At 35.1% G+C, this 16,605-nt stretch overlaps 1 protein-coding gene across 2 annotated transcripts in view; it reads right to left on the bottom strand.

Annotated features, from left to right (window-relative positions):
* The window catches only part of RAB28 (RAB28, member RAS oncogene family), a 77,316-nt gene that overhangs the window by 54,996 nt on the left and 5,715 nt on the right, over nucleotides 1-16,605 (bottom strand). For both annotated transcript variants that reach the window (XM_008150873.3, XM_008150874.3), the window contains exon 3: nucleotides 12,291-12,379. In XM_008150873.3, coding sequence (XP_008149095.1) covers nucleotides 12,291-12,379 — 89 coding nt within the window. The remainder of the gene's footprint in view (nucleotides 1-12,290; nucleotides 12,380-16,605) is intronic.

Here is a 16,605-nt window from a genome sequence, read left to right as displayed (position 1 = left end):
ATCGGGTGATCACTTCATAAAGTACTTAAAGGTCTAACCACTATGTTGTACACCTGAAACTAATGTAATACTGTATATCAACTGTAATTAAAAAATAACTTTTTAAAAAATAAAGGGGGAAAAAAAGAAATTCCAGGACTTTCAGTTTCACCTCCAACATGTAAAGAGCTTGGAAGTTGTCACATTTGTCCTACAATCAGAAAAAAAAAAAAGAAAAAAAAAGCTAAACAAACTGAAAATAAATTACTTTTCTTGGATATAACAGAGCTGAGTTTGGCAGGTAATTTCTACCCTGAAATCTGGAGAGAGAAGTAAATTCAGAGAGTCATAACCCAAATCTTCTTACCTAGAGCAGAAACCATCAGAGCCAGTAAATGGTAGAAACATTTAAATGATAAATTTGATAAACTGCTGAAGGTTGAGTATGATCCAGCTTGAAAATGAGAAATTCCTGGGAGAGTGAATTTACCTCCAAGAAGCCCACCAGATCCTCGTAAAGAATCAAGAAAGATTGCTTCCTGGCTCTGGCATGGGAAGGGAGAAAGTAACCATTGTAAAATATGCACAGAGCATTACCCATAAAAAGAGGCATCCTCACCAAAAGGCTTTAAAAAAAAAGAGAGAGAAAAGGCTTAATCAGAGTCTTACATGATGACATGGAAGAAGGCCAATTCCTAATTCCAACCCCCTCTATCACCCTGTATCACCTAAGTGGGAAGAGCTAAGAAACACCTGTGAAGGCCACAGCCCAGCGTCACAGGCCACCAAAAGGCCATGACTTAATCATAAGAGAACAGAATGTTTCCTCTCCCTTATACTTTACCAAACACCAACACAGGTGCTAGTAGTGGATTACAGCTGAAAAAGCTATAAGACACAAACTTCAACTAAGAAAGAATTATTTAAGACACCCAGAAAAAAGGAGAGAAAAACTCAAAGACATAGAGGAATTTGATGTCTCTGGCACCTATAGCTTCAGTTAACATTAAATTCAGACTAACTCCTGGCCATGTTAACATAAAACCTCACAATAAAGGCCTATTAGACTGAGTTCTTATTACTCAATACATCATGTCTAGCTTTCAACAAAAAATTAGAACACTAAAAGGCAGTTTGAAAAGAAAAAGCAATCATTAGAATCAAACTCAGATATAATAGAGTTGGAATTATCAGACCAAGAATTTATTTTTTTACTTTTTATTTTTAAAATATATTTGTATTGATTTCAGAGAGGAAGAGAGAGGGAGAGAGAAACATCTATGATGAGAGAGAATCACTGATCGGATGCCTCCTGCACACCCCCTACTGGGGATCGAGCCTGCAAACCAAGCATGTGCCCTTGACCGGAATGGAACCTGTGACCCTTCAGTCCACATGCAGGCCAACACTCTACCCACTGAGCCAAACCAACTAGGGCGTCAGACCAAGGTTAAAATAACTATGATTAATATGTTAAAAATTCTAATAAAAAGGTAAACAACATAGGTGAGTAACATAAACGAAGAGATGTAAACTCTAAAGAATAAGAAAAAGGAGCCCTGGCTGGGTGGGTCATTTGGTTGGAGCACAGTCCTGTACAACAAAAGGTTCTGGGCTCATTTGCCAGTAGTGGGTGTGCAGGAGGCAGCTGGTCAATCTTTTGTTCTCACATTGATGTTTTTCTCTTTCCCTCTCCATTCCTCTCTCCCTCTCCATTCCTCTCTCTCTAAAAAAAAAAAAACAAAACAACCATAATGTCCAGCCGGTGTGGCTCAGTGGTTAAGCATTGACCCAGAAACCAAGAGGTCACTGGTTCAATTTCTGATCAGGGCATATGCCCAGGTTTCGGGCTTGATCCCCCAGTAGGGGGCATGCAGGAGGCCACTGATCCATGAAGTTTCTCTCTCACCAATGTCTCTCTCTTTCTCTACCCTTCCCTTTCACTCTCTCTAAAAATCAATGGAAAAAATATTCAGGTGAAAATTAACAAAACAATAAAACAAAAGAGAAAATCTTGAAAGAAGCTGGGAGGGAGGGAGAGAATAAACCTTATCTATAGAAAAACAAGGATAAGAATTAGAGAATTTCTTATCGAAAATCATGTAAATAAGAATGAAATATTTTAAGTGTTAAAAAAATCTAGAATTCTATATGTAAAATTATCCTTCATAAGTGAGGGTGAAATAAAGACTTTCTCAAATAAACAAAAACTAATGGAATTCACAACCAGCAGACCTGCCCTGGAAAAAATGTTAAAAGAGGTTCTTCAGAGAGAAGGAAATGATATTATGAGTAAGAAATTCAGTTCTCCATAAAGAAAGGTAAAGTACCAGAGAAGAAACAAGTGTTTATTGTTTAAACTAATCAGAGTAATAATATATTTAGTGATTTTAGCATATTGACCAGCAAAATGATGACAGCAATGCCATAAGGAATGGGAGATGAATTCAGATTATCTATACTAATAAAAGGGTAATATGCTAATTAGACCAGGTCGACCGGACATCTTCTGGACGTCCAACTTCCTTCCGGACAGTTAGGGGGTGACCAGACTGGCAGGGGGGCAGTTAGGGGTGACCAGGCTGGCAAGCAGAGGCAGTTAGAGGTCATCAGGCCAGCAGATAGAGTGGTTAGGGGTGATCAGGCAGCCGGCAAGAGAGTGGTTAGGAGGCAATCAAGCTGGCAGGGGAGCAGTTAGGGGTTGGCCAGGCCAGCAGGGGGGCAGTTAGGGGGCGGCCAGGCCGGCATGGGAGCAGTTAGGGGTGGCCAGGCTGGCAAGGGGGCAATTAGGGGGCGACCAGGCCAGCAGGGGACCAGTTAGGGGGTGATCAAGCCGGTAAGCAGAGGCAGTTAGGGGTGATCAGGCAGGCAGGTAGAGTGGCTAGGGGTGATCAGGCAGGCAGGCAGAGGAGCAGTTAGGAGGCAACCAAGCTGGCAGGGGGGCAGTTATGGGGTGACCAGGACTGCACAAGGGCGGTTAGGGGGCAACCAGGCTGGCAGGGGACCAGTTAGGGGGTGATCAGGCCAGCAAGCAGAGGCAGTTAGGGGCAATCAGGCAGGCAGGTAGAGTGGTTAGGGGAGATCAGGCAGGCAGGCAGGCAGGCGAGCGGTTAGGAGCCAGTGGTCCTGGATTGCAAGAGGGATGTCCGTCTGCCAATTTAGGCCCCATCCCTGGGGTCCCAGATTGGAGAGGGTGCAGGTCGGGCTGAGGGACCCACCCCTGCCATACACCCATTTTGTGCACCGAGCCTCTAGTTCTTTTATAAGGTATCTGAACTAAATGTAAAACAATATAGTGTTATATGAAAGTACACTTAGATTAGTTAAAACTGTATATTGCAAACTCTAGAGAAATATTTTTAAGTATAATTAACAGGCTAAGAAAGAAGATAAAAAGAAAAGTTTTAAAAAAGATAAGGGGGGTGGGAATGGCTGGGGGAAGGTCAAAGGGGAAAAAAGGAGACTTATGTAATACTTTAAACAATAAAGAATTTAAATTAAAAAAAAGAAGATAAAAGTAGAACCAGAAAAGACCAAAAGCAAGGAATAGAAAACAAACATGATATGATAGATATTAACCCAACTATATCAATAATCACTTTAAATGTGAATGATCTAAATATACTAATTAAAAAGACAGAGATTATCAGAGCATTTTAAAACCAAGACTCAACTTATATGTTGCCTACAGGAAACTCACTTTACATATAAAGACAGAGATTAAAAGTAAGGAAATACACAGGCAGCTTATACAACTTAATAAAAGGAAGATAAATGATCCAATAAAAAAATGGGCAACGGACCTAAATAGAATCTTTTCAAAAGAAGACAGAAGGCCAAGAGACACATGAAAACATGCTCAACATCACTAATTATCCAAGAGATGCAAATCAAAACAACAATGCGGTACCATCTCACAACTGTCAGAATGGCTGTCATCAACAAATCAAAAAACGACAAGTGTTGGCGAGGATGCGGAGAAAAAGGAACCCTCTTGCACTGCTGGTGGGAATGCAGACTGGTGCAGCCACTGTGGAGAACAGTATGGAGTTTCCTCAAAAAACTGAAAATGGAACTCCCATTTGACCCAGTAATCCCACTCCTAGGAATATATCCAAAGAAACTAGAAACACCAATCAGAAAGGATATATGCACCCCTATGTTCACAGCAGCACAATTTACAATAGCTAAGATTTGGAAGCAGCCTAGGTGCCCATCAGCAGATGACTGGATCAGAAAACTATGGTACATCTACACAATGGAATATTATGCTGCCATAAAAAAGAAGGAATTCTTACCATTTGCAGCAACCTGGATGGAATTGGAGAACATTATGCTGAGTGAAATAAGCCAGTCAATGAAAGAAAAATACCACATGATCTCACTCATTTATGGATAATAAAGAACATTATAAACTTGAACAAAAAGATAGATACAGAGGCAGTAAAGCATCAAACAGTCTGTCAAAGTATAGCAGGAAGGTTAGGGAGAGGTGGGGAAGATAAGAGATCAACCAAAGGACTTGTATGTATGCATATAAACATAACCAATGGATGCAAAACTCTGGGGGGTGAGGGCATATATGGGAGTGGGGTGGGGGGGGCAATGGTAAGATATGTACACATATAATACCTTAATAAAAAAAATTGAAGAAGAAAAAAAAAAAAGTAAGGAAATACAGAAATACCATGTTAACATTAATAAAAAGAAAGCTACAGTCACTGTATTAATTTCAGACAAATCAGACTTCAGAATAAAGAAAACTATTTAAAGTATAAAGGTTGGTATCATAATAAAGGGGTCAATTTTCCAAGAAGACGTAACAATCTTTCATGTACATATACCTAATAACAGAGTATCAAAATACCTGAGACCAAACGGATAGAACTATAAGAAATTCCAAATCCTCAGATCCAGTAATATAATTGGAGACTTCAACACCCCTTTTTCATTAATTGATACATAAAGCAGAAAACCAGTAAGTTGAACCAAATAGCACTAACAATCAGCATCATCTAATTGACATTTACAGAACAGTTTGTCCAACAACATTAGAATTTACACTCTTCTCAAGTTCACATGAGACACTCACCAAGATAGACTACACCAAGCATGTCAAACTCAAAGGCTAACACGGGCCAAATAAACAAGGTTTAAGTTTATGTGGGCCACAAAAAAACAAAAGCTTCAATTTTCATAGAAACATGGGTTTACTTTGATAGAGACATGCTAAATACAAAGGGCTGAAATAAATAAGTAATCACTAACATAAAATAATAGAACATTTTAATAAAAATTAATATTTTTCTTGAACATTAACTTACCAGACACTGAATAACTGCACAAATTAATAAGAATAACGCAAATAAACCTGTTTTTCTTGTTCTCCAAAAGTGAAATATTTCCTGTTGCGCACACCAAACAAGTCAGTGCAAGACTAATGACGTGGCAATCGGCTGCTAAAATATTCGCTGCTAGAAATGGTATGCCTGTGCGTAAGGCGCATAAGGGAAATGAATGCAACACGATTACAGTAATCAGTCATTAGTGAACATTATAGTTCATTATTAATAACTAGTGGCCCAGTGCACAAATTTGTGCACATTGAAAGGAAATTAATTAGAAGAAATATTTTAATATTTCTACTTGCCCTTTCGCTATAATAGAAGTGTCAATCAAATTCACGATCGACAATGACAGATCGAAACACACACGTGTAATTGGTGCCAGCAAGAGCTTTATATGTATCAAGCATGCATGAATCAACTTAGCTTCTTATATATATAGAATAAACTTGCTTAATTAGATATGCATTCTTATGTAGCTAAACTTTTTCCAGCCCAGTGAAGCACCCCAATTTCTCTTTCAGGTAACTGTCAGCAACACAGCAGTAAATATTAACACGAAGCAGATTATTATTGTAGATCACACAGGGAGAACAGAGGGTAAAATATTTAACTGCAGCAGTGTTTAACTATATTCTGCGCAGTGACAAAACCTGAAGTCATTTTCAAGGTCCACCATTTCTTACTTCTTTTCAGTCGGGTCAAGTTTCTAAGCTTTCTAAATCTCCATTTTCAGGCTAATGAAAACAAAGTAGGACTTCACCGAGTATCCTTATCTACCTACTCCAGGACTTCTGTGAGGATCAAATGAGATGAGGAATGGGAAAACGCTTCACAGACATTTGGTTAAAGTGTGAAATATTTGTACCTGGCTATAAAGCAAGTCGTGTTCCTGGGCTGAAGAAACTGCAAGGAGGCTAGTCGTCACTAGGGAGAGGAAGCTGGGCATTGCTATGTAATGACATTATGCAGCGCCCACAGCGACCTTTTCCAGGCTGGGCTAGGCTGTGGGCCACATTTTGCGCCAGGGCATCTCAGCAGTGTGGGCTGTGATTTGGTGGGCTGTTGCTCTGGGTTGGTGGCGGGGCCTGTGTCCCACTTGGGGGAAGCCAAGTGTTGCTTTGTGGGTGCCAGGTCCGAGGTGCCGTTTCTCTGTGTGTGTCACAGCAGCTCCTGCATTGAGCATCTGCCCCCTGGTGGTCAGTGTGCATCATAGCAACAGTTGGACTGTCAGACACTTAGCATATTAGCCTTTTATATATGTAGAGTATGTATAACAGGATGATGTAAAAATTAAGTTACAAGTTTTTTTATTAAAACGTTTCTTACATACCGTTATATGTGGCTGGGCCAGAAAAATATTCGTTGTGGGCTGAGTTTGACATGCTTGGGCCATAAAATATACCTTAGCAAATTTATAAGATTAGAAATTATACAAAGCATGTTAGTAGACAGACTATAATGGAATTAAATTAGAAATCAGCAATTAGAAAGATAGCTGGAAAACTCAAAATATTTGGAGATTAAACAACATACTTCAAAATAACACATGGGTAAAAAAAAAAAGTCTCAAGAGAAGTTAAAAAATACCTTAAACTAATAAAATCACAACCTATCAAAACTTTTGAAATAGAGCAATAACAATGCTGACAGGAAAGTGTATAGCACTGAATATATGTATATATTAGAAAAGAAGAAATATCAATAGCCTGAGCCGCCACTTTAGAAACTACGGAAGAAGAGCAACTTAAGCCTAATGCAAGCAGAAAAACTAAATAATAAAAATTACCTAGAGATCAATAAAACTGAAAAGAGGAAAACAATAAATAAAATGAACAAAATCAAAAGTTGGTAACTCTCTAGCCAAGTTAACCAAAAAGGGAGGGATAGAGAAGAGGCAAATTAATAAGATCCCATAGACCTTAAAAGGATAAAAAAGGACTACAAGCAACTCTATGGCTAAAATTTGACAACTTAAATGAAATGGACCAATTCTTTGAAAGACAAACTACCAAAATCATATAAGCAGACACTGACTCCCAGGACTCTGCCCACCAGCTTCAGCACACCACAGCCAGACCTCTAAGTACTCACCTCTTTGGGAGTTTATACAAGCACCTCAAAGCCCCTCTCACCACATGGATCAATCCAGACCTCTTCTGATTCCTTCCAGAATTCTATCAGAATCTTCTCAGCCAAAAGAAGTTACAATACAACACCCTCACAAAACACATCTTGGTAACAACTAAAATCTGAAAAGCATCTACTGGGGATACTGGAAATAGTTTTCTTGGTAATCTTGTAGATATCGAAACCCATCACCATGTGTCATGTCCCTGGTACCCTCTTTTACCACCCATCTACCCGCCATTCATCCTTTTCCTATGTCATTGTCCCCTTACTACCCTGTGCTTCCTCTTCCCAATTTGCCCTATAAGTGCTCCTCTTCTTCCCAAATATTTCTGCCATGACTTTTGGAAATCAGATTTCAAGTTTAATAAATCCTGCTATATTTTCAAATTTTTCACAATAACTTCCTCCATTTTCTATATCTTAACATCTCTTTCTCCCCTGCAATTCCCTTCTCTTTGTAAACCTCAAGACATTTAGTAAATATTATATAAAATTACTTCATATAGTATTTTGTTTTCATCTATTTTACTTATCATATCTAATAAGCATGATGAGTCAGTAAATCAAATGGATGCCATTTTCAAAGGAATAATTGGTAGGAATAATTGAAGAAACAAACACTGGTGGCAACACAACAGTCTTAGAAGGTATTTCATAGATTTATTTCTAAATTTTATAAGGCACCGCACACACACACAATTTAACCTTCCCTAAAATGAAAAGTTCCCTATTCTCAAAATGCAGGTGATTTTTCTCCCTGATTTGTATGACAAATAATGTACTTTAGTTTTTAATTATATATAGAAATAAGTCATATAGATTATACAATAGTCATAACAACATATACCTTGAAATAAGTACAATCTGTAAGAAGAAATGGTAAAGCAAGAGACGTCTGCAAATAAAATTAGATACAAGTTAGCAAACATCTAACTAAAAATTTCATAATAAAAGATAGCAGAGGGGCTCAGGGAATCCCACTTTCAGATGTGATCTCTCCTCAGTTGTCAGACCGACACCAAATCCTTTTGTTGGTGGTTAACAGGCTGGCTCACTGGCACACAATAGTAGTTATGTTTAACTCACAAATGACTATACTTCATTGAGCTGATGCTCAGTAGAGCAGTGTTTGCAAACCACTTAGATTCCAGGATGGAAAGAGCTACAAAAATGAAACATGCAGTCCTTCTCTGAGGTTTGTTATTAGCCTCTGTTAGCCACAGGTTACAGGGCACTAAACACTACGCACTGTGTGTTTGCTCGTAACCACTATGAAAAATAGCCTATAACATCTTTCTGAAGACTCCTAGAAAAATTTAAGGCAATTCTAAATCTGGGAATTTAACTGGGATATACTTCAATTCTTAGAACAGTTCTTGTCAAAATATCTCACTAATTCTTTCTTGGGTGTCAATTCAATTTTGTTTCACACAACACTATTCAACAGACTATTTATTGTAAAGTTTAATGCTACTGATGCGGGGGGAGTGAAGAGGATAAAATAATCAGTTTTATTTGAAACTAAGTCAATTTCTATACAATAAATAAGCTTCTTCATGGATGTTTTAAAAAGCTTTTTAAAAAACAAATTCACTAACTTAATAGCTCCGATGGTTTTAAGATAACTCTTTTTATACCCAATACATAAACTAGAGAATCTAAAATAAAATCCTCTAATAATACATTAAACTGATGTCCTCAAAACAGCTCATCAAAACATTATTTATGAAGAGTTCTATCCTGTAATGTGTGTACTAAAATACAAAGTACTCATGAGATAGGTAATAGATAGCATCAACAACTCTAGAAACAGTATTGATCCACTTTGAAGAATAATTATATGATATAATATAAAGTTGTTAACTATATTAAAATGCTATTTGAAAGCATTGTTCTTGAAAAATAACATTTCCCCCAATTTATGGTAGTGAATTGTAGTCAGAGCTTCTCTGACCTGGATAAAAAAATTACACATATTTTAACAAGAAACTACTAGTAAATGCATTTCATATATTTTACATAGCATTTAATTTAGAATCTCTGGAAAGAAGAGAAAATTTATTTCATTATCATTAATTTATGACAATTCATTTTATCATCTCAGAATTACTAGTTTCCTGAGATACTTTCATGAAAATGTTAATGAAACTCTCAGAAATATTGTGTTATATTGTTGTTTAATAAAACATGGTATATGCTTACATTCACAGAAATTGTAAAATATAAATAAGACACCATCAAAGAGAAAAAAAAAACCCTTCAAAATAGAAATCTTACATAACAAGTTCTAAAAAATATATAACATTCTCTTCCTCCCAAGATATGAGGTGAATTAGAAGAGAATAGAGAAATAGTACTAACCTCAAGTACTCTCAAAAAAGATGGAAATTTCTGAAATTTCTACAAATTTGCCCACAATGCCTACTAATTGTAAGCAGGTATGTAATAGTATAAAACATACACTGTACAAAAGGTGATTTGAGGGGATGTCATACATTATGAATGTACTAAATGCCACTAATTATATACTTTAAAATGGTTAATTCTATATTATGTAAATTTCACATTAATACTAATTTTTATATAACACCACAATTTTATAACATTAACAAACTTTACATAATTTAAGTATATCAAATAATAATTTGTAATGACTTGACATATGGTAAAATTAAAAGATTCCAATACATGAGTGTAATATTCCCCCAAGTTTTAAATAAATTAATTAATTGAATTTGATATTATTTATGCTGAGATGCATAAAATCTTCCTGTTCTCCACTAACTCTAGTTACATCTATAAAACATAAAAAGATCCTATTTGACACTCAGAATCAAATATCATAAGAAGCTTGACTAATCTAATTTTCTTTTCTTTTTTAAATCCAATATGTGTCCTTGAAGATAGATCTTAATGGTGCAAAGTGGAAAAAGATTTTTATTTTCAAATCCCATTTTACCAACTATATGAAACAAGGACTGTTGATTTCCACATATCTCTGTTCAGCAATTTTTCTTTAGCTTAATATCCACTTTAAACATAATCAGTTTAAAACAAAAAATTAAACAACAATAAAGACAGAAACCAAAACCTGAGATGCACTTTTCAAGGGAAAAATAAACATGCATAAAATATCAAGTCATATGGTCACAAGAGAAAATGTTAAGGGAGCAGGAAGGCTTGTCAGGAGACAAAGAATAATCTATCTATCTATATATAAAAGCCTAAGCGACCATTTGACTGTTCAACCGTTCGACCTGTTGTTATGGTGCGCACTGACCACCAGAGGGCAGACGCTCAGTGCATAAGCTGCCCCCTGGTGGTCAGTGCACTCCCACAGCGGGAGCACCCGCTGACAGCCAGGCGCCAGATGCCGGGCTCACGGCTGGCGAGCGCAGCTGCAGTGGCACAAGACACTCCCCCTGCGCACCCCCTCTCCCCCAGCCCATCTGGACCAGGACCGGGATTGGGACCGGCATCAGAACTGACTGGGCGCAAGCCCACAGCCGCTTCTCAGTCATGGGCATACCAGTATCACCCCAGGATGGGTGTGCAGAGACCGCAGCGGAGCAGCAGCAAGCCTACTCAGCGGCGGCAGCAGGCAGAGCGGGGCCGGGATGAGCAGTAGCGGCGTGATGCCCAGCCCAGGTTTGGGCTCCTCCCCAGACGCCTGCCGCTTCACACACTACTACATCACTCAGGGGATGCTGGACTGCCAGTTTCGGCCCAATCCCCGCAGGACACGCTGAGGGAGCCCACCCATGCACAAATCTGCGCACCAGGCCTCTAGTGTAGAAGAAAAGGCAAAGAAGAAAGAGTTCTAAGAACCCAATCAATGTATCAATCATATAAAAAGCAAAAGTAGGGCCTTTACACATGATCAGAACAGTCTGAGCCTCATTTATGTTGAAAAATAATTCAGAAAATCTTTTTCATCAAAAATTAAAGTAATGGTACTTAACAATCATCAAACTTCATGAAGAAGAGTGCTTAACATTATCTGTCTTCATTTTCTAGATTCATTTCTTATAAGCAACGTAGTTCTACATAACCAAGTTCTGATTCTCCCACTAAAAACATCAAACTCCCCCCAATGCCCAAGACAATGTGAAAGAGACACACTTATTAAAAGGGGAAGAAAAAGCAAAAATTAATAGCATGTCCATAATTAACTTTTTAAAGTATACTACTACCATACACATTCCCTATTTGTACAATAATTTAAAAACATGTCTATATAAGCTCATGTTGCCAAATAATTTTTGTTACATAATATATACATTTTCTTCTGAAAAGACATCATTATCATGTTAAAATATTGTATGTACTTCATATATATAATTAGGCATACTTAGTTTTCTAATATATTGATATACCTATTAAATCTGGAGAACTATAAATATTTAGCAGACTAGTTCATAGCACAAAAATATAGACATACAAATATGCTTTTTGTCCTTATAATTTAAATGAAATTAAATTTTCCCTTTCTGTATTTTTCATTCATTCAGCTTATATATTTTGAAAGTTGTCACTATTATGAAGTCAGCTAATAAATATCCAAGTATCAATTATCACTACATTTATTCAACTGCTGATAATAATATCTTGTAATATAAGTAGCATATGAAAGCTATTAAGAGTTCCTTGATTCAAATCACTCCAAACAATTTGGGAAGGATGAAACCAAAGGATTAACACAAATATAAATTTAGTCTCTTTACATATCAGATAGAAATCATGTCCAAAAAAAGTGTGTGTGAGTACCCAGTTAAGTGTGTTTGTGAGAAGAGTATTTTCGGTATCAGAATAATCACAGAATTCCTGTCATACCTGGGCTCCATAGATATATTTATCCAACATCTTGCCTCCTATTGTCTGCCCTCCTATATCCCAAACTTGAAGTGTAACGTTCAAGTTTCCTAAAACATAAAATAGGAAAATAAAAATAAGAATACAAAAAAGTTAAGTAACAATGTAACAACTGAATCCAGTTTCACAGAACATTAAATCACAATCATAAACTCTGAACCTAATTTGCCTTTTATTCTGCAGAGTCATATAGTCAGATATTTGGAATTATAAAGTAACGTTATCAAAAGAAATCATAGTGGAAATTTAGGCTTATACTTTTACCCCATTTCCATGGAACTACATTTATAATTACCTTCAAAACAAAAGAAAATAAAGAAAGCATTACTTCATAAATTTCTTAAATCTTAAAAAATTTTTCTTGAACAGAAAGTAGAACAATATAGTATTTGTACCTGGGGTAAGAAATATACTTTAAAAATAAAATTTGAATTTTATATACTAATCTACCCTATTGCACATAATGAATTTTACTGTTAAGTTCCATACTCTAAGGTTCTAAAGCGCACAGAATGATAACCGACAACAAAACGAATCCATAGTTTCAACTTGAATAAATGTTTTAAATTTGAATGTCAGCTATTATATGCAATAGTAAACATAATAAAAATTACATGTTTTCAATTTAACTTATCAAATACAAACATGATTAGCCTTTTCAGAAGTGAGGTAGGATACATACCGCATGTATCACTAAATATGCCTGTTCAAAGCATTTCCATTGAAACAAATTATATGTGCTTCAAAGCCCTCATAAAATCGGCTTTATAATGCTTTTTCCATGCACAAACATTATAAAAATACAAAGCAATCTTTAAAATTTTGTTGTTCATTTTGAAAATCATTGATAAGCTACTCTCTCTAAGCAATACAATTAACGACTAGAAAAAGACCATGCTCAATATGCTTTTTAGTTTAACATTTCAAACTATTTCTTCTAATAAAATTATGCAGTTTTCTCCAAAGGTAGACAAAATCTCAGTATCTTCAAAATGAGTTCCCTCACGAAAAATGTATCTTTCTGAAAGATGTGCAAATCAGGAAAACTCAAAATAAAAACTTAGAAACTAAAAAAATGGTCTCACCTCAAACACCAAAAAAAAGAAGAGAAAAGGACTATAAAATAGTATATGAATTTTTATACCAATGTAAAACATTAAAATCAGAAAATGTTAGTCAAACCACTCAACTTTGCAACTGAAAGGAAAGCACAACACTGGACTAACCAGCCAAGTTTTGCCCTTAACCCTAAGTTTTGTTGGGTGTTGGGTATGCATTACAATCTTTCCATTATTTGGATGTAGGTCTGTTCCATCTGCCAACATGCAGAGGATTTACATGAGGAACTTCCATTAGCATTAATGAGAGCTACTGAAGTTTATCACCCGTCATCATTCCCACATACACTCACTCTCAACGTTCAGAGTAATGACAGAAATGTTTTTAAGCTCTATGAATACGAAAACCAAAATGTCACAGACTAAGACTTGTCCAACAACTTGTAAAAATGTAATTTCTTAAAAATCTAAATTTTTCAAAATTCAAAGCTGAAATCATTCCCCTATACTGCTGTCTCAAATTAAGCAGGTAGGGCTAGCCATCATTAGAATTATATCAAATAATTTCAGAAGCCCTTAGATAAACAGGCAGTACTCCATTCATTTTATTTGGAAAAACTCTTTACAATCAGTATCTAACAATATTAATATTTTTACAGTAGGATTTGGAGCAACACTTAATAAAATACATCTACTCCCATTTTTTTCAAGGACAGAAAAACCTATCACTTAACTTCATATGAAGATATATGAAGCCTTTTTCCTTTAAGTTCTGATATTCAGGTCCTATCTGAATTAAGTGTTGAATACTTCAACTATAACTTTAGGAATATGATCTTCATGACATGTTTTCAAATTCTGAGGACAATCACCTGAAGATTCTAAATCATTTATTCAACTGTCTCCATCTAAGAGGTTTATACTGCATTTATGTGTTGAGGGTATTTTTTAAATCTATACCTTTCCAAATAAGCACTCTTTTGTGGTTGGCTTGTTTTTTTTAATATACATATTCTAGTGCTTCAGAAATAAAAACAGCTATGCATTAATGATAACCAATTAATATACAATGTTAGCAAAAGAACAAAGCGAAAAAGAAAACTTCTACTACCATAACCTCAACAAATATTAACTTTTAGTTATTTCATATACCTAGAAATAAAATTTTAATCACATTTGAATTTGAGACTTATTAACACATAAAAATGAAATCACATAAATATGGAATTCAAATCAACATCACTTTAGTTCTTGCACACATAGACATGAAGTCTCCCAGTATATTTTCAAAATAGCATACCTATGAAGCTATATAAATAACTAATATTTAAATAACTAATATTGCAAAATTTTTAAAAATCAGGAATCTAATGTAATTTTCTAACTAATAAAAAAAACATTAAGAAAACTGCCAGCAATCTAATCCAAAATGCAAAATTGTACAAAATTCCTGCTCCTTTGTAAGCAAAGACATTTAACTAGAGAAAAAAAAATAAAATAAATGAGGTGACAAAATACAGGTAAGTTTCTTTTGGTATGAATCAAAGCCACAAAGAGGATTCAACAGTGACCTTATAAAAGTACACTTGGTGCCTTGGTTAACCTTACTTAAAGTGCTGCATAGTCAAGATGGAACTAAAAACACAAGTCTGCCCACTTCTTGTACTAAAGACTTAGAAATCCTTTTCACAGTAGAACGCTGTTTACTGGACTGTACCCACAAGCTTCCTGAAAGTATTTTGACTAAGGCTCTTAAGAAGCTCTATCAGCAGAATCTCTGACTAACAGATAGACTATTTTAAGCAGTAAAATCTGCACAGTGGTTGCATCCAGACTATACAGAATACCAGATCATGAAATACACTAAAATGGATGAGTATTTGCAAAGTAATGACCTTGAAAACGTACATGAAGAGAATGTGAATAGATGGACAGGCAGTATTACACCACTAACAATCTTAATGGACATAAGAGTTACTGGATTACTAATAAATACTAGATTTGATTACTATGCTTCTTTACTATAAATCCCATAATGCTACCTGCAATGTTTTAGCAAATTATATAAATATTGATCATACTACATTTAACAGTTATAATGAATTAAAATTAAGGTAATGTATATTAAGGATATAATATGACTTTTTATATTTCTTAATTTACCTATTAATTATATACATTAAAACTATTTTTTCCTACTGAAATTTCTACCATAATTTTAAGTTCATTAAGTACCATAAAACCAATTGCTTTTTCCAAAAAAAAGAAAAGAAAGAAAGAAATTTCTGGAACTCTGCCCATCAAAATAAAACTGAATCAGAAAAATTAAAATATACATTCATTGATTACACATTTCCTAACATCATTTTTTAACCTAAGTACTTTCTAACTCTAAAATATTAAACTATAATTTTAATTTCAAAAATACCAAATATTTTTGCATAGTAATCAAAATTTAAAAATTGGTTAGCATTGTGCAACAGATCAGAAATCATCACATCTACCAAATATGTAAAATGTCCAAAATTAGTCTTAAAATGTTTTTAATGTTTGAATTGGTACTTGCTCCTTTATTTAAACCTCTGAACTAAAAAACTGGAAAAATTAAACAATATTAATGATACAGAAAGATGGTGCTTTTGCTAATTAGCATCAAAAGAACATAGTCAATAACTAAGTACATACCCGGATTCCCTGTGTACAACTGGCACTTCTGAAAAAACTGCAGTTAAAGTACGTTTTCAGCATGTATATTATGTGATAGTGCATGTATTCTGCTAGTTACTGCTGTAAATATTATGAATGTAGCAGAAACCTACCCATAAGAATGAGAATGATGAAAATAAAATGAGATTTTTGATTTTGAATACATTAAAAGAAAATACAAGTGAAACTAAATATGCATGTTTCTCACTTAAACCTCTTGTTGAAAAATAACTCCATTAACAGAATATTAGAATTCTTTTCTCATACTATGTCTTCTAATTTCTTTTTCTAAGTACAGACCACCACAAAATATAAGAGCCTATTACTAGTAAGATTTGCAGAATACCTGCAATTACCAAGAGTTTTCATTAGCTGTTCCAGAACTCTCATGGAGAGCTATCTGAGAGATGGGGTGTTTGAGAGATTAAAATATTTTCATAATATTAGATTTTATTAAACCCTTTCCACTATCACTCATATCCTAGCATAGGATTCTATCACTACACTTGCAA

Source organism: Eptesicus fuscus, chromosome 2 (assembly GCF_027574615.1).
Source record: "Eptesicus fuscus isolate TK198812 chromosome 2, DD_ASM_mEF_20220401, whole genome shotgun sequence".
Taxonomy (NCBI): Eukaryota; Metazoa; Chordata; class Mammalia; order Chiroptera; family Vespertilionidae; genus Eptesicus; species Eptesicus fuscus.
This window is presented reverse-complemented; position numbering and strand designations above follow the sequence as displayed.